The sequence below is a fragment of the Dendropsophus ebraccatus genome, chromosome 10, assembly GCF_027789765.1.
Source record: "Dendropsophus ebraccatus isolate aDenEbr1 chromosome 10, aDenEbr1.pat, whole genome shotgun sequence".
NCBI classification, from domain to species: domain Eukaryota; kingdom Metazoa; phylum Chordata; class Amphibia; order Anura; family Hylidae; genus Dendropsophus; species Dendropsophus ebraccatus.
Window position 1 is genome coordinate 42,417,225 of NC_091463.1, and position 21,035 is coordinate 42,438,259.

At 43.0% G+C, this 21,035-nt stretch overlaps 1 protein-coding gene across 3 annotated transcripts in view; it reads right to left on the bottom strand.

Annotated features, from left to right (window-relative positions):
• TAF1 (TATA-box binding protein associated factor 1) overlaps positions 1–21,035 on the bottom strand; it is a 221,148-nt gene that overhangs the window by 160,824 nt on the left and 39,289 nt on the right. For all 3 annotated transcript variants that reach the window (XM_069943702.1, XM_069943701.1, XM_069943704.1), the window contains exon 12: positions 19,219–19,326. In XM_069943702.1, the coding sequence (XP_069799803.1) occupies positions 19,219–19,326 (108 nt within the window). The remainder of the gene's footprint in view (positions 1–19,218; positions 19,327–21,035) is intronic.

Genomic DNA, 21,035 nt, shown 5'->3' on the forward strand with positions numbered 1-21,035 from the left:
AAAAAGGTACTTAATTTTGTATCGCTTAATACCAAGGGTCTGAACTCCCCATTTAACCCCTTAAGGACAGAGCCTGAAATGGCCTTAATGACAGACAAATTTTATGAATATGACCAGTGTCACTTTATTCATTAATAACTTCGGGATGCTTTTACCTATCCGGCTGATTCTGAGATTGTTTTCTCGTGACATATTGTACTTTACATTTCTGGTAAATTGGAGTCGATAATCATAACAAATCTTTATGAAAAAAACCCAAATAATGTGAAAAAATGTGAAAAACTGCATTTTTCCAACTTTGAAACTTTTTTGCGTATACAGAAAGTGGTTATACCACATAAATTATATATTAAATAGCATTAGCAACATGTCTACTTTATGTTGGCGGCATTTATTAAACGATCTTTAATTTTTTTTAGACAATAGGAAGCTTAAAACATTAGCAGCAAATTTCCAAATTTTCAGTAAAATTTCAAAATCAGATATTTTTAGGGACCTGTTCAGGTTTAAAGTGTATTTGAGGGGCCTGTATGTTAGAAAGCCCCACAAAGCACCCCATTTCAGAAACTGCACCCCCCACACTCTGCAAAAGCATATCCAGAAAGTGTTTTAACCCTTTAGGGGAGTCACAGAAATAAAAGCTAAAAGTGTAAGAAATTTGAAAATTTTAATTTTCTGTGCAGAGATTTTATTGTAATCCAATATTTTTCATAATTATAAACCTATTACCAGAGAAATGCACCCCAATAATTATTGCCCCGTTTCTGCAGTTTATAGAAATACCCCATATGTGGCCCTATTGCGCTATTTGACGCAACCACAAGCCTCAGATATAAGGGAGCGCCTAGTGAATTTCAACGCCTCCGTTATATTTGGTCATTTCTGACTGTACCACTTCAGGTTGGCAGAGGCTCTGGGGTGCCAAAACCTAAAAAACACCCCTAAAGGGACACCATTTAGAAAACTACACCCCTCAAGGAATGTAACAAGGGGTGCGGTGAGCATTTGGACCCCACAGGTGCTTCACAGATTTTCCGAACAATATGGCGTGAAAAAAGAAAAATGTATTTTTTACACTAAAACGTTGTTCTAGCCTTCAATTTTTCATTTTCTTAAAGGGATAAGAGGAAAAACATGTGGGGTATTTACGGACTCGGGGGAAATTGCTCTACACATATTGTGTGTTTTTTTCTCTTTTAACCCCTTGTGAAAATGATAAATTCAAGGCTAAACCAACATTATAGTGTAAAAAATGTAATATTTCATTTTCACGCCACATTGTTCCACATTTGTGCCCGTCACCAGTGGGGTCCATATGCTCACTACACCCCTTGTTACATTCCTTGAGGGGTGTAGTTTCCATAATGGGGTCACTTGTGGTGGGGTTCAACTGTCTTGGCAACACAGAGGCCTTTTGAATGCAACATGGCCCCTTAAAATCCATTCCATCCAAATCCAGCCTTCAAAAACGAAATGGCGCTCCTTCCCTTCGGAGGCTTACCCTGCACCCGCATGGCGCTTTATGTCCACATGTGGGGTATTTCCGTACTCAGGGGAAATTGCTCTACACATTTAGTGTTTTTTTTTATCTTTTAGCCCCTTGTGAAAATGAAAAAATCATGACAAGATTAATGATTTAGAGTAAAAATTTTACAAAAATTACACTAAATGTTGGTCTAGCCTTGATTTTTTCCATTTCCACAAGGGGTTAAAAAAGAAAATTAACACAATACGTGTAGGGTAGTTTCCCCTGATTACGAAAATACCCCATATGTGGGCATAATGTGCCATATGGGCACAGGGCAAGCCACCAAAGGGACAGAGCGCCATTTAGAGGCTGGAATGGAGGATGGAGGCCATGTCGCAATTACAAAGCTCCTGTGCTGCCAGGTCAGTAGATACCCCCGACAAGTGACCCCATTCTGGAAACTACACCCCATAAGGAATCTAACAAGGGGTGCAGTGAGCATATGGACCCCACTGGTGACAGGCACTTACGTAGAACATGTGCCGAGAAAATAAAAAATACCATTTTTTTCATTTTCACGTCCCAAATGTGGCCGTCACCAGGGGGCCATATCCCCGCTGCCCCCCTTGTTAGATTCCTTATGGGGTGTAGTTTCCAGAATGGGGTCACTTGTGGGGGGTTTCTACTGTCCTGGCCGCACAGAGGCTTTGTAATTGCATCATGGCATCCTCTAATAGGAATGGCGGCCATACCTATTTAGCTGGGAAAAAGGGACAATTCTAATTAATTTGGGGGTATTAGGCCAATTATTAGTTTATAAGGTTGAAAATGACAGGTGTCCATCAAATTCAACCTGTGTTGATCCAGAGGAAGGCAAAAAACCCTCGTGAGGCAGACGACAGTAGCCTCATCACAGGGAAAAATTCCTTCCCGACTCCATAATGGCGATCAGAATAATCCCTGGACCAACGTGACCCCTGAAATAGGAATAAGGGACAGAATTTAGATAATGTAGAACCCCAGTGACGTGTGGTGCGCCTTGGAGCGATCCAGTATGCAGAGGCCGGGGGGATCAGGACAGGTGTCACACTGGAAAATGGTGTCCTTCCTGATCTCCCTGTTACGCCACACTCTGCACTTCTTCTGGGGTCTCCTGTTCTCCAGTGTGCGGGACGTCACCTGGAAAATGTTGCCCTGGTGCGATACGGGGTCCTTCATATCCAGAAGCGCTGGGTCCGCTCCATGGCTGCTAAATATTAGGGCTCTATTACTACTTCTGATATGTTCGGATCGTGCCGCAAGCTACAGGGCAGCGAGGGACTGGAAGAGGGGGCGCTGGTATAAAAGTTATCCCCGTACAGGTGGTGACCTTTATCCAGCAGTGGGAAGATCAGTTCCCGGACGATCTTCCCACTTGTTCCGAGGATGGGAGGGGAGGGGGCATCTGGGGCTGGATTCGGGTGTCCCTTCCTACATACACTCTAAGGGTACGTGCACACTGCGGAATCGCGACAGATAACCCTTCGTGCATTCCGCAGTTGGCACCCGCCGGCGGACTGATGCAGGCGCACGTCTCCGTCCGTGTCATAGACTCCATTCTATGCACAGGCGGATTCCGCTCTCCGTCCAACGTGTTCATTCTTTGGATGGACGACGGAATCCGCCCGTGCATAACATGGAGTCTATGACACGGGTGGAGACGCGCGCCTCCATCAGTCCGCCGGCGGGTGCCAGCTGCGGAATGCACAAAGGGTTATCCTTCTCCATTCCGCAGTGTGCATGTACCCTAAATCTGTAAGTGTACCCTGAGGTACGCTCACAGAGTTTGTAGAATTTCACGCCATACCGTCATCTCTTATTGGGACGGTACTGGCGGAAAAGACGTGTCTGGGGGGCAGCGTACGCTACGCTACCCCCCAGACATGTCACTGGATGATAAGGATGAATAGAGGAAAGAAGGATCCCCCCCATTCATCCTCACTGGCTGTTTCGGTGTCGGAGGCAATAATAACGTATTCCTCTGACACCGAAAACACCCTGGGGGCCATCTTTATATGGGGACTAGTATATGGGGTATGTAGTGGTGTAGTGTCAAACTTTATTCAATGTAGTGTGGTGTAATGTAGTGTTTTTTACGTGTTTTTTTTACAGTAAGTATAAAAAAAACCTACGCCAACAAAGGAGTTGCTGATAAATGCCGCACTTATGTGCGGCACTTATAAGCAGACCGTGGCAGTAGAATATAGAAAAAAAACACCCTACGCCAAAAAGGAGGAGTTGCTGATTAGCAGCGCACTTTCGTGCGATGCTGATCAACACTCAGCGGCGATAGGGTGCGGAAAATAGAAAAAAAAAAATTTGGAAAAAAAAAAATTTTTTTTTCTATATTCTGAATATCCCTGTAGCTGCTGATAAGTGTATTACACATATCAGCCGCTAGGGGGCAGCAGAGCGCAAAATCCGGAAAATGACGAGGCTGGAGCCGAAAATAGCCGAAAGAAGACGACGAGGACCGCCGGAAAGACCCGAAGACCGAACGGAATGACGGAGGACGCCGCGAACCCGGAAGACGCCGATCAGGAGCCCGGGACAGGTGAGTAATGTACAAATACCTGCTCTGGACCCCTCCGCTACCTAGCTGAGGGGTGCAGGGCAGGTATTTACTATTTTGTGGGACTCTGATCGCCGTGCCACCGGCCCGATCGCCGTGAACGGCCGGCCGGCCGTTCACGGCGATCGGGCCGGTGGCACGGCGATCAACATTACTTTTTACAGTAATGGCGGTCGGTGCCGTCCTCGGACAGCACCGATCGCCAGTTTTTTCCGGGTCATCGGGTCACCGATGACCCGGAAAGGTTGCGATCGCCGCTATTGGCTGATCTGAATTGATCAGCCTATAGCGGCGATCGTAAGCACGGGGGGTGTTAACCACCCCCCGTGCCGTGAAGCTATGATGGCCTGCTATGATTTATAGCAGGCCATCTTCCCCGACCGCTGTGTGTGAACACGCAGCGATCGGGGAAACATCGGGCGTAAATTTACGCCCTGATGCGCTAAGTATCAGGGCGCCAGGGCGTAAGTTTACGCCCGATGTCGTTAAGGGGTTAAAAGAAGCATACTATGGAAAGAAGCACTATCCCAAACCGCGGATATATATTCAGGAGTCCCACCTCAATGAAAGCAATTTGTTTTGTTTGAAACATAAAAAAATTCCAACTATAGTGTCGGCCCCTGAAACTCAGAAGAAGGGTGGTGTGTCCATTGTCATTAGGAACACAGTTGCAGTCTCCATACTTAATACATTAGTGGATAAAAATGCATGATTCGTCATATTACAGTGCATGCTCAATAATACCCCATATACATTAGTAGCAGTCTACGCTCCAAAGAAAAAACTACACAAGTTTTTACTATCACTCATGACACATATTAATAAATTCAGGCATAGGTCAGTGATTGTTGGAGGGGACTTTAATAAGACGCTGTGGCCTTCAGTTGACTCCTATAACCCTAATAAGTCACCCGAACCCTCCCCATTTACTAACACTCTCCACAAGCATCGTCTCTACGACATATGGAGACTGCAACACCCATCTGAAAAAGATTTTACCTTTTTCCCCCATTCCTACAAATGTTACTCAAGCATTGATTATTTTCTAATAGATCATCTCACTATTCCCTCCGTTATCTCCACAAAGATAGGTACTATTCTATGGTCTGACCATGCCCCTGTCAAATTACAAATAAATGAAAAATTCTCCTCTCCTAAAGCCTCTAAATGGAGACTTAATTATATTCTTACCCACTCCTCTTACTCACCCACTATAGCATCCTCTCTGGTTGATTATTTTCAGTTCAATGATAATCAAGAAGTCTCTGATACCACACTCTGGTGCGCCCACAATGCGATGATTAGAGGCCAGTTTATCAAACAAGCCTCTTATGATAAAAAGAATAAACTAGAACAAATTATATTCATACAAGAACAGCTAACTACTTTACATAGGCAAAATAAACTACAATACTCTACTACTATAGCAACAAAAATCTATAAGCTTACTGCCAGACTTCATGAATTACTGGCTCACAAATATGACGCATTGCGGCTCATGAAACTTAATTACTACTGGCATGGTAACAAGCCTTCGGCATTGCTAGCGAAGTGCCTGGCTAATCAAGAGGCAAAATCCCCCATACCATACTTGCTGGACAAACATAATGTAAAAATCATGCATCCCAAAGAAATTGCCAATTTGTTTGCAAGCTATTATGAATCCCTGTACAACTTATCTCAGGATGTAACCACACCTCAACCATCCCAACATAACATTAATCAATTCCTCCAAAACTTGTCAATACCGTCTTTATACCCACAACAATCCCAGACCCTATCACAACCAACCACAGCTGAGGAAGTAATAGCTATAATACGTACACTAAAATCTAACAAGTCCCCTGGCCCCGATGGCTTTACTAAAAAAACATTTTAAGACCCACAAACAGAAATTGACCCCCTATTTAGTAAGATTCAACCAATTTATGTCCTCTAACCCTATTTCAGCTGAAATGTTAAAAGCCCTGATCCTCACATTGCCTAAACCAGGGAAGTCTCCAAATACCCCTTCCAACTTCCGACCCATTTCCCTTCTAAATACTGATTTAAAAATAATCGCCAAACTCTTATTATACAGATTAACTAACCTCATCCCGTGTTTGTTTAATCCATAATGATCAAGTGGGATTCGTCAAGGGTCGACAGACAGTTGATGAAACCCGCAGAATGATCCACATCATTTATACCGTGGAACGCCGGCGAACGCCTTCTCTGCTCCTCACCTTAGATGCGGAGAAGACGTTCAACCGGGTTCATTGGGGCTACTTAAGGTCGGTATTATTAAAGTTCGGCATACAAGGCCCCTTCCTACAGGCTGTTATGGTATTATATTCATCCAATTCTGCACAGATTTATTCATCTAACATTTTATCACATAGTAAAAGATAATTACCTTTCCCAACTAGTACAGGAACCAACAAGAGGGGGGGCCCTTCTGGACCTGATCTTAACCAATAGGCCCGACAGAATATTAAAAATAGAGGTGGGGGGTCACCTAGGTAATAGTGACCATAACATAGTAAGTTTTCAATTATCCTTCAATAAAATTATTAGTAGAGGGGCTATAAAAACATTAAATTTCAGGAAGGCTAATTTCCAAAAACTAAGAGAGGACCTTGGGAACATAGACTGGGACAATGCATTCAGAAATAAAAGTACACGAGAGAAATGGGACATATTTAAGAGCATCCTGGGTAAATCGTGTGAACGACACATACCATATGGGAATAAACGTAGTAGAAATAAGAGAAATCCAATGTGGTTAACTACAGCTGTAAGGGGTGCAATAAATGATAAGAAACAAGCATTCAGACAACTAAAACAAGAAGGTAGTGGAGAAGCATTGAGCAACTATAGACAGAAGAATAGAATGTGTAAAACGCAAATAAAAGAAGCAAAAATAGCAACAGAAAGAAGGATAGCCACAGAAAGTAAAACAAATCCCAAAATGTTCTTCACCTATATAAATAACAAAAGACTTGAAACCGAAAATGTTGGTCCCCTCAAAAATAATCTGGGTGTAATGGTGGAGGGGGAAGAGGAAAAGGCCAATCTACTAAATACATTCTTCTCTACTGTATTCACAGAGGTGAATCCCATAACAGACGATATGACTAGGGATAATGTTAATCCTCCCATAAATCTCACCTGCCTAACACAACAAGAAGTGGGGAAACGCCTTAAAAACATTAAAATCCATAAGTCACCGGGCCCAGAAGGTATCCATCCTAGAGTTTTGCAAGAATTAAATACTGTATTGGACAGACCGTTATTCCTATTATTTAAAGATTCTATTACGACAGGGATTGTTCCACAGGACTGGCGCATAGCTAATGTGGTACCAATATTCAAGAAGGGGTCAAGGAGTGATCCTGGAAACTACAGGCCCGTAAGTCTAACATCTATAGTAGGTAAAGTATTTGAGGGGTTTGTAAGAGATGCTATACTGGTGTATCTTAATGAAAATAAACTTATGACGCAGCACCAGCATGGATTTATGAGGGATCGGTCCTGTCAGACTAATCTGATCGGCTTCTATGAAGAGGTAAGTTATAGACTGGACCTGGGGGAGGCTGTGGATGTTGTGTATCTGGACTTTTCAAAGGCATTTGATACTGTGCCGCATGAAAGGTTGGTCTACAAAATGAGGATGCTGGGAATCGGGGAAAACGTATGCAAATGGGTAAGTAACTGGTTGTGTGATAGAAAACAGAGGGTGGTCATTGATGGAACATATTCAGATTGGGTTTTAGTTACTAGTGGGGTACCACAGGGGTCAGTGTTGGGTCCACTTCTTTTTAATATTTTTATTAATGATCTTGTAGAGGGGCTACAGAGTAGAATCTCCATTTTTGCAGATGATACTAAACTGGGTAAAGTAATCAGTACAGAGCAGGATAATATCATATTACAGAGGGATTTGGAGAAGCTAGAGGCTTGGGCGGAGAAATGGCAAATGAAGTTTAATGTGGATAAATGTAAGGTTATGCATTTGGGCCATAGAAATAATAAGTACAGTTATGTGCTAAATAATAAAACACTGGGTAAAACTACTTCTGAAAAGGACCTGGGGGTATTGGTGGACAGTAAACTCAACTTTAGTGATCATTGCCAGGCAGCAGCTGCCAAGGCTAATAAAATAATGGGGTGCATCAAAAGAGGTATAGATGCTAAAGATGAGAACATAGTTTTGCCTCTTTATAAATCACTAGTCAGACCACATATGTAATACTGTGTACAGTTTTGGGCACCGGTATATAAGAAGGACACAGCTGAACTAGAGCGGGTGCAGAGGAGGGCAACGAAGGTCATTAAGGGAATGGGTGGGTTACAGTACCAGGACAGGTTATCACGCTTGGGGTTATTTACACTAGAAAAAAGACGTCTTAGGGGCGATCTGATCACAATGTACAAATATATGAATGGACAGTACAGAGATTTTTGTAGTGGTCTTTTTACTCCTAGGTCTGTAACAATGACAAGGGGGCATCCTCTACGTCTAGAGGAAAGAAGATTTCATCATCAGCATCGACGCGGGTTCTTTACTGTACGAGCGGTAAGACTGTGGAACTCTCTGCCACATGATGTTGTCATGGCGTATTCATTAAATAAGTTCAAGGGAGGCCTGGACGCTTTTCTTGAACAATATAATATTACAAGTTATGGGCATTAGATTTCTGGTGATACATTGATCCGGGGATTGTTCTGGTTGCCATTGCAGTCGGGGGAGGGGGGGGGGGGGGGGGGGGGGGGAGTTTCTCCCTGTGGTGGGGCGGTTGTCTTCTGCCCCATAGGGGTTTTTCGCCTTCCTGGATCAACACAGTAGGATTCACCTAGGTTGAACCTGATGGACTCTTGTCTTCTTTCAACCTTATTTACTATGTTACTTTCACACATCTAATAGGACAAGGCAGGGATGCCCCCTTTCCCCCACCATATTTGTCCTAGTAATAGAGCCACTGGCTCAGACTATACAGTCTCACCCCAACATATCTGGAATCCGCGTGGGGCAGCAAGACCACCGCATAGGCCTATTTGCGGATGACATAATACTATGGGTGTCCTCCCCCTTACAATCCTTGTCCTCCATCACCAAAATTCTTTATGATTTTAGTGCTATTAGCTATTATAAAGTAAACTCCTCTAAGTTTTTAATCTTCGATCTAGGGGTCCCCCCAGACCTTAGGGCCACTATAAAAAACTTATACCCATTTCAATGGGCAGAAGGAGCAGTACCCTATCTGGGCATTACATTAACCTCCCCATTATTTAAACTGGTTCAAGTAAATTTTAACAACCTGACCTCAGATATATCCAAAGATATTTCTAGATACTCTAAACTTCCTATATCTTGGGAGGCCAGAATTGCATCAGCAAAGATGATGATACTACCAAGAATTCTGTATCATTTCAGGAATATCCCAGTTAAAATTCCTCTCTTCATTATTAAGAAATTGCAAAGGTTGATTAAAGGTTTTGTGTGCAAGGGGCAACGAGCGAGAGCGTCCGAAAAAGTACTATGTCTGTCCTTAAAAAAGGGTGCACTGGGATGCCCGAATGTCAAACAATATTGTCAAACAATATTATTATGCTACTATTCTGGAGCAACTGAGATACTGGTGGTCTAAGCATCATACCAGCAAATTTCCAAATTTTCAGTAAAATTTCAAAATCAGATATTTTTAGGGACCTGTTCAGGTTAAGGCTATGTTCACACTATGTATCTGTGCGGCTGTAGTTTTTACGCGGCTGGAAATGTGCGGCTGAAACTACGGCCGTGGGAAAAAATAGACATGCGGTTGAAAACATACGGTCATTTACTTGGAAATCTGGTTCAACTAAAAATAACAAATAAAATCTTTAGAAAGTAATGCAAACACATCTGGAATGCATCTGGGAAAGCAAGGAAACAGTTTACAGAAATCGCTATTACCGGGGTTTGCGATCGTCTGCAGTAATGTCGATGCCTCTCATGGTTAATATATTTAATAATAAAACACATTTTCGTTGTAATAAAGTCCCTTTCATTGTTCAATAATTAAATTTAAATGAATCCATCATTTTGCAATTAAATATACTGTTAAAAAAAAAAAAAAAAATTATATATATATATATATATATATATATATATATATATATATAAATAAATGTATATTTATATATATTTTTTGACAGTATATTTAATTGCACAATGATGGATTCGTTTAAATTTTATTATTGAACACCGAAACTGATTTTATTACAACAAAAATGTGTTTTATTAATTAAATATTAATTAGTACAGGAAGCTCCATTAAGCCGTTAATTCATATTCCCAGTAAATAGAGCATTCTGTACTAATCAACACTTTACTTTAATAAAAACATCTAATGTTTCTTCTAATTATGTTATCACAATAGCATTATTAGAAGAAACATTTTGAATTATATGTGCGCTCAGCTGATTGGCTGAGCGCACATATAAAGAGCCGGTCCGCAGTACAGTCACTTCATTGTGCTGCAGACCAGCGAAGAGGACACATCGGGACATCAGAGGGCGAGTATAAAGCTCTCCCCACCCCCTCCCCAGCACTGCACCCATCACAGTAAGGAAGGGGGGTCACTTAACCCCTTCCTTGCTGGGATGGGTGCAGTCTGACATCAGTCTGGACCCCAAGGGGTTAAGGGGGATGCAATACATCCTCCCTTAACCCCTTGGGGCCAGACTGTAAGCAGCGATCTGTAAAGATGCTGCATACTGTAAGGTGCACAAGATCGCTCACAATGATGGGTGTTGTGCTCCTGTTTGTGTGTTTTTTGTGTGTTTCTCCCTTTTTGTTTTTCAGATATCGGTATCCTGTGAATTACGTCGGATTCGATGGACTACGACGATGACCAGCAGTTGTTTGTTGTTGTTTTTTTTTTTTTTTATAAAATGGTCAATGAGGGGTGTGGGGGGGGGGGGGGGTTATTTGAATAAAAAAAATGTTTTCACTTGTGTCTTGTCTTTATTTCTTTACTTTATAGACTTAGTAGTGGAAGCCGTCTAATAGACGGAATCCATTACTAAGTCGGGGCCTAGTGTTAGCCGGTATAAAATGGCTAACACTAACCCCCCATTTTTACCCCAGTACCCAATGCCACCAGGGGTACTGGGAAGAGCGGGATGCCAAAGATCCCGGAGCATTAAAATTGGCGCTTCTAGACTGGGGCGGCAGCAGGCTGGTAAGATTTAGGCTGGGAAAGGCCTAAACCAATGGCTCTTCCCACCCTGGTGTTACCAGGCTGATGTCGCTTGGTTTTTAACCCGGCTGGTTATAAAAAATAGGGGGGACCCTATGCGTTTTTTTTTTTTAAATAAATAAATAATTTTAAAAAACCGCATAGGGTCCCCCCTATTTTTATAACCAGCCGGGTTAAAAACCAAGCGACAGCAGCCTGGTAACACTAGGGTGGGAAGAGCCATTGGTTTAGGCCCTCCCCAGCCTAAAATCTTACCAGCCTGCTGCCGCCCCAGTCCAGGAGCGCCAATTTTGACGCTCCGGGACCACTAGCACTGGCACTGATGTCCCGATGTTGCCTCTTCGCTGGTCCGCAGCACAATGAAGTCACTGTACTGCGGACCGCCTCTTTATATGTGCGCTCAGCCGATCAGCCAATCAGCTGAGCGCACATACAATTCAAAATGTTTCTTCTAATAATGCTATTGTGATAACATAATAAGAAGAAACATTTGATGTTTTATTTAAAGTGTTGATTAGTACAGAATGCTCTATTTAACGGGTATATGAATTAACTGCTTAATGGAGCTTCCTGTACTAATTAATAAAACACATTTTTGTTGTAATAAAATCAGTTTCGTTGTTCAATAATTTAATTCTAACGAATCCATCATTGTGCAATTAAATATAATGTAAAAAAATAAATATATATAGAAATATATATTTATTGATACAGTGGTACCTTGGTTTAAGAGTAACTTGGTTTAAGAGTAACTTGGTTTAAGAGCTCACAGTTTTTTAAAATTATGACTTAGTTTAAGAGCATTGCTTTGGTATAAGAGCTCCCTGTACTGGGTGGGAGCACGAGTGGAGGAGGGGCATGGTCTGCATAGTGAGGTCTACAGCACTGTACTCTGACCCAGGAAGTCTCCCTCACCTTCCCAATCATAGCAGATCCACTTCAGGCTGGGGCTTACATTAGGGGACAGGATTGTGGAGGTAATCTCTTCATAGCTGTAACCCATTTCTCCCCAGACAAAGAGTGCTGCATGTATGTGCCCACATCTGCCCTGCTCATTCCTTCATGCTCCCTGCAGTCTCTGTCAGCCCTTGTGTTTCCCATCCTCTCCATTACTGTACAGTAACTTATAATATCACATATTCTGATGTTTCTGAATGTTTGTTTCATTAGTTTTACATGTTGTTCAGAATAATAAATCATTATTTTTGGGGTGTGGAACCAATTGTCTGCATTTCGATGATTTCTTATGGGAAAATTTGCTTTGGTTTAAGAGTGGATTTGGATTACAAGCACCATCCCAAAACGAATTATGCTCGTAATCCAAGGCACCACTGTATATATATTTATTTTAACAGTATATTTAATTGCACAATGATGGATTCGTTAGAATTAAATTATTGAACAACGAAAGGGACTTTAGTACAAAGAAAATGTGTTTTATTAATTTAATATATTAACTATTAGAGGCATCAGCATTATTGCCGGCTATTTTTTTAAGTACTCCGTACGGACCTCCTGTCAATTTACGGCCATGAATTTGCACAGTTCCTAGCCGCAAACAATGGTCTTGTTCATTTTTTACGGGTCCGTTTACGATCGGGCCGTAGGCTCATACATAGTGTGCACTGTGCAGCCGTATATCGTATACTTTCCAGCGTACGCATGAACCGGAAAAATACGGCCGATGATTTACAGCCCGAAATAAAGCCGCACAGATACATGGTGTGAACATAGCCTTAAAGTGTATTTGAGGGGAATGTATGTTAAAAAGCCCCACAAAGCACCCCATTTTAGAAACTGCACCCCCAAAACTCTGCAAAAGCACATCCAAAAAGTTTTTTAACCCTTTAGGGGAGTCACAGAAATAAAAGCTAAGTGTGTAAGAAATTTGAAAATTTTAATTTTCTGTGCAGAGATTTTATTGTAATCCAATATTTTTCATAATTATAAACCTATTACCAGAGAAATGCACCCCAATATTGATTGCCCCGTTTCTGCAGTTTATAGAAATACCCCATATGTGGCCGTATTGCGCTATTTGACGCAACCACAAGCCTCAGATATAAAGGAGCGCCTAGTGAATTTCAATGGCTCCGTTATATTTGGTCATTTCTGACTGAACCACTTCAGGTTGGCAGAGGCTCTGGGGTGCCAAAACCTAAAAAAACACCCCTAAAGGGACACCATTTAGAAAACGACACCCCTCAAGGAATGTAACAAGGAGTGAGGTGAACATCTGGACCCCACAGGTGCTTCACAGATTTTCCGAACAATATGGTGCGAAAAAAGACAAAAGTATTTTTTACACTAAAACGTTGTTCTAGCCTTCAATTTTTCATTTTCACAAAGGGATAAAAGGAAAAAAAAAAACAACAAAACATGTAGCGCAGTTTCTCCCGAGTACGGAAATACCACACATGTGGACATAAAGCGCCAAGCGGGTGCAGGACGAGCCTCCAAAGGGAAGGAGCGCCAATTGGCTTTTGGAAGCTGGATTTTACTGGAATGGATTTCAAGGGCCACGTCGCATTTACAGAGCCCTTGTGCTGCCAAAACACTGGAAACCCCCCACAAGTGACCCCATTCTGAAAACTACAACCCTCAAGGAATCTAACAAGGGGTGCAGTAAGCATATGGACCCCACTGGTGGTGGGCACAAATGTGGAAAAATGTGACGTGAAAGTGAAAAATTTCATTTTTTTACATTCACAACACAAATGTGCCCGACATCAAGGGGTCCATATCCTAATTGCACCCCTTGTTAGATTCCTTGAGGGGTGCAGTTTCCAGAATGGGGTCACTTGTGGGTCACTTGTGGGGGGTTTCTACTGTCTTGGCAGCACATTGGCTCTGTAAATGCGACATGGCGTTCATCATTCATTCTAGCCAAATCCAACCTCCAAAATCCAAATGGCGCTCCTTACCTTCGGAGGCTTGCCCTACACCCACATGGCGCTTTATGTCCACATGTGGGGTATTTACGGACTCGGGGGGAATTGCTCTACACATTGTGTTTTTTTTTTCTCTTTTAACCCCTTGTGAAAATGATAAATTCAAGGCTAGACCAACATTATAGTGTAAAAAAAGTAATATTTCATTCTCAAGCCACATTGTTCCACATTTGTGCCCGTCACCAGTGGGGTCCATATGCTCACTACACCCCTTGTTACATTCCTTGAGGGGTGTAGTTTCCATAATGGGGTCACTTGTGGGGGGTTTCAACTGTCTTGGCAACACAGGGGCCTTTTAAATGCAACATGGCCTCTCGAAATCCAATCCAGCCTCAAAAAACCAAATGGCCCTCCTTCCCTTTGGAGGCTTACCCTGCACCCGCATGGCGCTTTATGTCCACATGTGGGGTATTTCCGTACTCAGGGGAAATTGCTCTACCCATTTTGTGTTTTTTTTATCTTTTAGCCCCTTGTGACAATGAAAAAAATCAAGACAAGATCAATGATTGAGTAAAATTTTTTAAAAAATTACACTAAATGTTGGTCTAGCCTTGATTTTTTTCCATTTCCACAAGGGGTTAAAAAAGAAAATAAACGCAAAGCGTGTAGAGTGATTTCCCCTGAGTACGAAAATACCCCACATGTGGACATAATGTGCCATATGGGCACAGGGCAAGCCACCAAAGGGACAGAGCGCCATTTAGAGGCTGGAATGGAGGATGGAGGCCATGTCGCAATTAAAAAGCTCCTGTTCTGCCAGGACAGTAGAAACCCCCCACAAGTGACCCCATTCTGGAAATTACACCCCATAAGGAATCTAACAAGGGGTGCAGTGAGCATATGGACCCCACTGGTAACAGGCACATATGTAGAACATGTGCCGTGAAAATAAAAAATACAATTTTTTTTCATTTTCACGTCCCAAATGTGGCCATCACCAGGGGGCCATATCCCCGCTGCCCCCCTTGTTAGATTCCTTATGGGGTGTAGTTTCCAGAATGGGGTCACTTGTGGGGGGTTTCTGCTGTCCTGGACGCACAGAGGCTTTGTAATTGCATCATGGCATCCTCTAATGGGAATGGCGGCCATTGCTATTTAGCTGGGGAAAAGGGACAATTCTAATTTATTTGGGGGTATTAGGCCAATTATTAGTTTATAAGGTTGAAAATGACAGGTGTCCATCAAATTCAACCTGTGTTGATCCAGAGGAAGGCAAAAAACCCTCGTAAGGCAGACCACAGTAGCCTCATCACAGGGGAAAAATTCCTTCCCGACTCCATAATTACAATCAGAATAATTCCCGGATCAATGTGACCCCTGAAATAGGAATAAGGGACAGAATTTAGAAAATGTAGAACCCCAGTAACGTGTGGTACGCCTTGAAGTGATCCTGTATGCAGAGGCCGGGGGGATCAGGACAGGTGTCACACTGGAAAATGGTGTCCTTCCTGATCCCCCTGTTACGCCACACTTCTTCTAGGGTCTCCTGTTTTCCAGTGTGTGGGACGTCACCTGGAAAATGTTGTCCTGGTGCAATACGGGGTTCTTCATATCCAGAAGCGCTGGGTCCGCTCCATGGCTGCTAAATATTAGGGCTTTATTACTGCTTCTGATATTTTCAGATCGTGCCGCAAACTACAGTAGCTCGGGCAGCGACGGACCAGAAGAGGGGGTGATGGTATAAAAGTTATCCGCGTACAGGTGGTGACCTTTACCCAGCAGTGGGAAGATCAGTTCCCGAACGATCTTCCCACTAACTCCGAGGATGGGGGGGGGGGGTTGGGGAGGCATCTGGGGGCTGCATTCAGGTGTCCCTTCCTTCATACACTCTAAGGATACGTGCACACTGCGGAATGGCAAAGGATAACCCTTTGTGCATTCCACAGCTGGCACTCACAGGCAGACTGATGCGGGCGCGCGTCTCCGTCCGTGTCATAGACTCCATTCTATGCACGGGCGGATTCCGGTCTCCGTCCAATGTGTTCATTCTTTGGACGGACGATGGAATCCGCCTGTGCATAGGATGGAGTCTATGACATGGGTGGAGACACACGCCTGCATCAGTCCGCCGGCGGGTGCCAGCTGCGGAATGCACAAAGGGTTATCCTTCGCCATTCCGCAGTGTGCACGTACCCTAAATCTGTAAGTCTACCCTGAGGTACTCTCACAGAGTTTGTAGAATTTCACGCCATACTGTCATCTCTTATTGGGACGGTACTGGCGGAAAAGACGTGTCTGGGGGGCAGCGTACACTACTCTACCCCCAGACACGTCACTGGATGATGAGGATGAGAATGAATGGAGGAAAGAAGGATACCCCCATTATTTACCGGGTGACCGATAGCCCGGAAAGGTTCCGATCGCCGCTATTGGCTGACCTGAACTGATTAGCCAATAGCAGCGATCGTCGGCATGGAGGGGGGGGGGGGGGGTTGCCTGCAGTGTATTTCTGCAGGGAGAGATGGCCTGCAGTGTATTTCTGCAGGCCATCTCTCCCGATCGCATGCGGCTGGTCCGCGGCGCCCTCTTAAAGGACCAGCGTACCGGTACGTCATGGGTCCTTAAGTGACAGTGATCCATTAAGTACCGGTACGTCATGGGTCCTTAAGAGGTTAAAGCGTAACTGTCATTTTTTTTTTTATTGCAGAAATCAGTAGTATAAGTGATTTTAACCCTTTAAGGACCGTGCTAACTTTTGTTTTTGCGTTTTCGTTTTTTCCTCCATGTGCTTAAAAGGCCATAGCACTTGCATTTTACACCTACAGACCCACATGAGCCCTTATTTTTTGCATCACTAATTGTACTTCACAATGACAGGCTGAATTTTTCCATAAAATATGCTGCGAAACCAGAAAAAAATTATATGCGCAGTGAAATTGAAAAAAAAAAACGCAATTATTTTTCTTTGGGGGGGCTTCATTTTTACGCCGTGTGTCCTATGGAAAAACTTAGTTGTTATATATGTTCCTCAAGTCATTATGATTAAAACGATATGTAACATGTATAACTTTTATTGTATCTGATGGCCTGTAAAAAATTAAAACCATTGTTAACAAATATACGTTCCTTAAAATCGCTCTATTCCCAGGCTTATAGCGCTTTTATCCTTTGGTCTATGGGGCTGTGTCAGGTGTCATTTTCTGCGCCATGATGTGTTCTTTCTATCGGTACCCTGATTGCGCATATGCGACTTTTTGACCGCTTTATATTACATTTTTTCTGTATTTGATGTGACCAAAAATGCACAATTTTGCACTTTGGGATTATTTTGCGCTTACACCGTTTACCGTGCGAGATCAGGAATGCGATTAATTAATAGTTCGGGCGATTACGCACACGGCGATAGCAAACATGTTTATTTATTTATTTTTATTTGTAAAATGGGAAAAGGGGGGTGATTCAGACTTTTATTAGTGGAGGGGATTTTTTATTAATAAAAACACTTTAACTTTCCCTTACAGTAATATGAAGCCCCCTGGGGGACTTCTATATACACAGAACTGATCTCCCATTGAGATCAATCCTGTGTATATAATAGAGCAATGATCCATCAGATCGGTGCTCTATTATAATGGTCTGCTGCAGACCATCTGAATAGATTGCCGAGCCGGGATCAGCGTCATTCCGACGCTGAGCCCCGGCCGGCTCATTAGAACGGATCTCCCCTCCGCGATCGCATCGCGGGGGGGGGGAGATCCCCCACTGGACACCAGGGAGAGGGGGCACAGCTGCTATTCAAATGCAGCTGTCAGCTTTGACAGCGGCATTTGAATAGTTAATTAGCCGGCCGCGGCAATCGGCCGCGCCGGCTAATACACGCGGTCCCTGGCTGCACTTAGCAACCGGGGACCACGCGCTGCAGAGAGGGCTCACGCCGGGAGCCCTCTCTGTTTACTTTTAACGGCCGCATGACGGGTATACCCGTCATGCGTCGTTAAGTGGTTAAGAAACTCTGTAATAGGTTTCATTAGCCAAAAAAGCCTCCTTCTGTACTGAAGAAGCAATCTCCCAGCCTCCCCCCCTGACTTATTATCTGTGCATTATCAGGCAAACACGTCTTCATTACAGAGTAGCCAGTGAAGACGGGTTCTGCTCTCTCCATTCTATCCTTATGGAGGAGGGGAGGGGCCGAGGGAGATGAGGGAGCAGGAAGAGGTGACATGAAGGTCAGCTGTTTGTAGACTGTCTGAGCACCTAAACCGCAGGATTCTGGGGTCAGAAAGGTCAGTGCTTATCTATAAACTTACTGAGAGAAGATTGCAGGGTGTTGTGCTGTGCAGGACTGCTCCGTGCTCAGTCACTCCTAACAGCCCCTCCCCTCTCCATAGCCACATAATGGACACAGAAATCCTGCTTCTTCTGAAGTGAGAGGGGAGGCTGGGAGATTGCTTTTTCAGTCCAGAAGGAAACTCCTTTGGTTTATAAAACCTATTACAGAGTTTCTTAAAATCGCTTGTACTATTGATATTTAATGTTTTCAAAAAAATTACCCTGAAATGACAGTTACGCTTTAACTTCACCTACCAAATGGAAATGGCAGTAGCCACTAAAATTAACACATCTAAGTGGTCTGATTATTTTACAAATCTTCACACTCAGGATACGTGAGGTATATTTCCCTTGGTCTTGATGCATTTATACTGTTATAAGGGCATACTTGAAACACTTTAAATACTATCTAGCCTCTATAAGGAGTCACCATGTATGAAAATTGCAGGCAGTTTTCTTGTTTACCTGTTCTCTTTCTTGTTTTTTTGGTTTTGTGTTTGTTTATGGTCGACGTTGCTACATATTGTAAACTGTTTAATGCTTGCTTGACCATTTATCATTGTTTGTTCCATTAAGTAACCACCGTTACCTGGAATGTTTGTAATATTTTCAAAATTATTTAAAAAAAAAAAAAATCATAGAAGCATCCATGCTTTTGTTAGAATTGTTACAAAGTTTATGCACTGTAAGAATTACCTGAATAATATTTCCTCCAAATGTTCCTCGTAAACCCTGTTGTTTTGGATAGTAAAATTCATCATTGGATAAATTCCAGGGATCCTTTACCTCTGGTTGGGACATGTTCTGTAACAAAACACATAAAACAAAATTGCTAGTTACTCCCAACTGCCATACATGCTTTGATAACTTAGAATGAAATTGGCAAGCTTGTCCTAGATGAGAAGTGGTCTAGGAGGGGTTTTCCCAAACACAACTGAGATATCTGTTACAAGATTACAACCGAAGGCCAAATAGTGGCAAAATAGAGTCCCAGTCCAAGTCTTTAGTAATGGGACATACTTTCTTAAAGGGTTTTGTGGGAAGATATGAAACTGTATATATAGCCTTTCCTACAGTAAAACAATAACAGAGCCTATACTTAAAGCAAATGTACCAGCAGTACATTCACTGGAAGATTTTAACTTTAATAGAACGGCGCCAGTGTTTGGTTAGAATCAATGGAGCCACGTCAGAGGGGCAGGGGTTTCCTCTCACTGGGGAAGGGCCAGCCCGTCTCCACGGCGCTGTATGCGGGAACCGGGATGAAGTTCAAATAAAAAGGACCACGCACCAGCTTCCCCACACAGGAGCCGTTCTGTCCATGTGAAAATATTAAAGTAGATACTGCTGGTACATTCGCTTTAAACACCCCTCCCTTACACTCTCGCTGCTCAGCCTGTACGATCTTCTAGTCCTGTCTTTGTTCCCAATCTATCAATTTCTAATGACACTGTACTTCCCTGCTCAGCTGTATGTCTGGCTGAGCAGAGAGCAGAAAGGGATTACACCTGGGATGTCTAAAGAATAAGCTAAAGGAATACAAATGGGCACACTTCCTGGCCTACCAGTTCACAAGATTGCTGCACAAAAATGACTATTACTGGCTCATTTCTACACAGTTTATAAAAATAATTAGAGACCCACAGATTCAGAAAAATGGGTTCTGATTATCCACTCTGCTTCTTCCACACAAGTTGTGGTGAATGCTATGCGGACTTCAAGGCATCACCTGCACTAATCAATACATCCCTATATGGGGCTTCCAAAGGTTGCCCAATTTATTCTTCCTACAGGAGCTAGGCAAGTCACAGCGGTTGGGTTTGCACAGAAGATCAAGTTGCTTGTTGATGGTTGTTTCTCTTCTTGTAACCAGTTGCTTACCAGGTCTGACATTTCTGGAGATTTTTTTATTTCCTGCCTTTCAGACAGATTTGGGTAATGGCATAGCTGAATTGCAGACCAGCCAACTCATCTCACTTATAACATACTAACAGCTCAGCAGGAATTATTTCACACTTATATGGTCCTATGTTGCATGCTTGCCTGGAAACCATTCTCTTCATCAATAGAAATGTAAAAGATAAGCGGTCCTTATTAAAGATACCCAGTGGGTGGAGATCGTGGGGACACGTCCACAGTGGTCACATAGTGAAGCGCATTGACTTCACATCTATGGCCCCTTTCACACATCCATAAGCAGCCTGTGATATAGATCGCAGGCTGCACTTGAATGTGTAACAGGGGCCTTAAACAAACTTCTGTTCAGGACAGGGCATAACTAGGGACTGGGGGGGGAAGGAGTTGTTACCTACAAAAAAAGAAAGTGAAGACAGTAGATGAGGAGCTGGCGCTAAGTTATGTAAATGGGGGTGAAGCAGCAGGAGGATATAGAACAGTCACCAATGATGAGGAAAGGAGGTATAGATAAATATATTAAGACTACTACTAAGACGACTACTACTAAGACGACGACTACTACTACTACTACTACTACGACGACGACTACTACTACT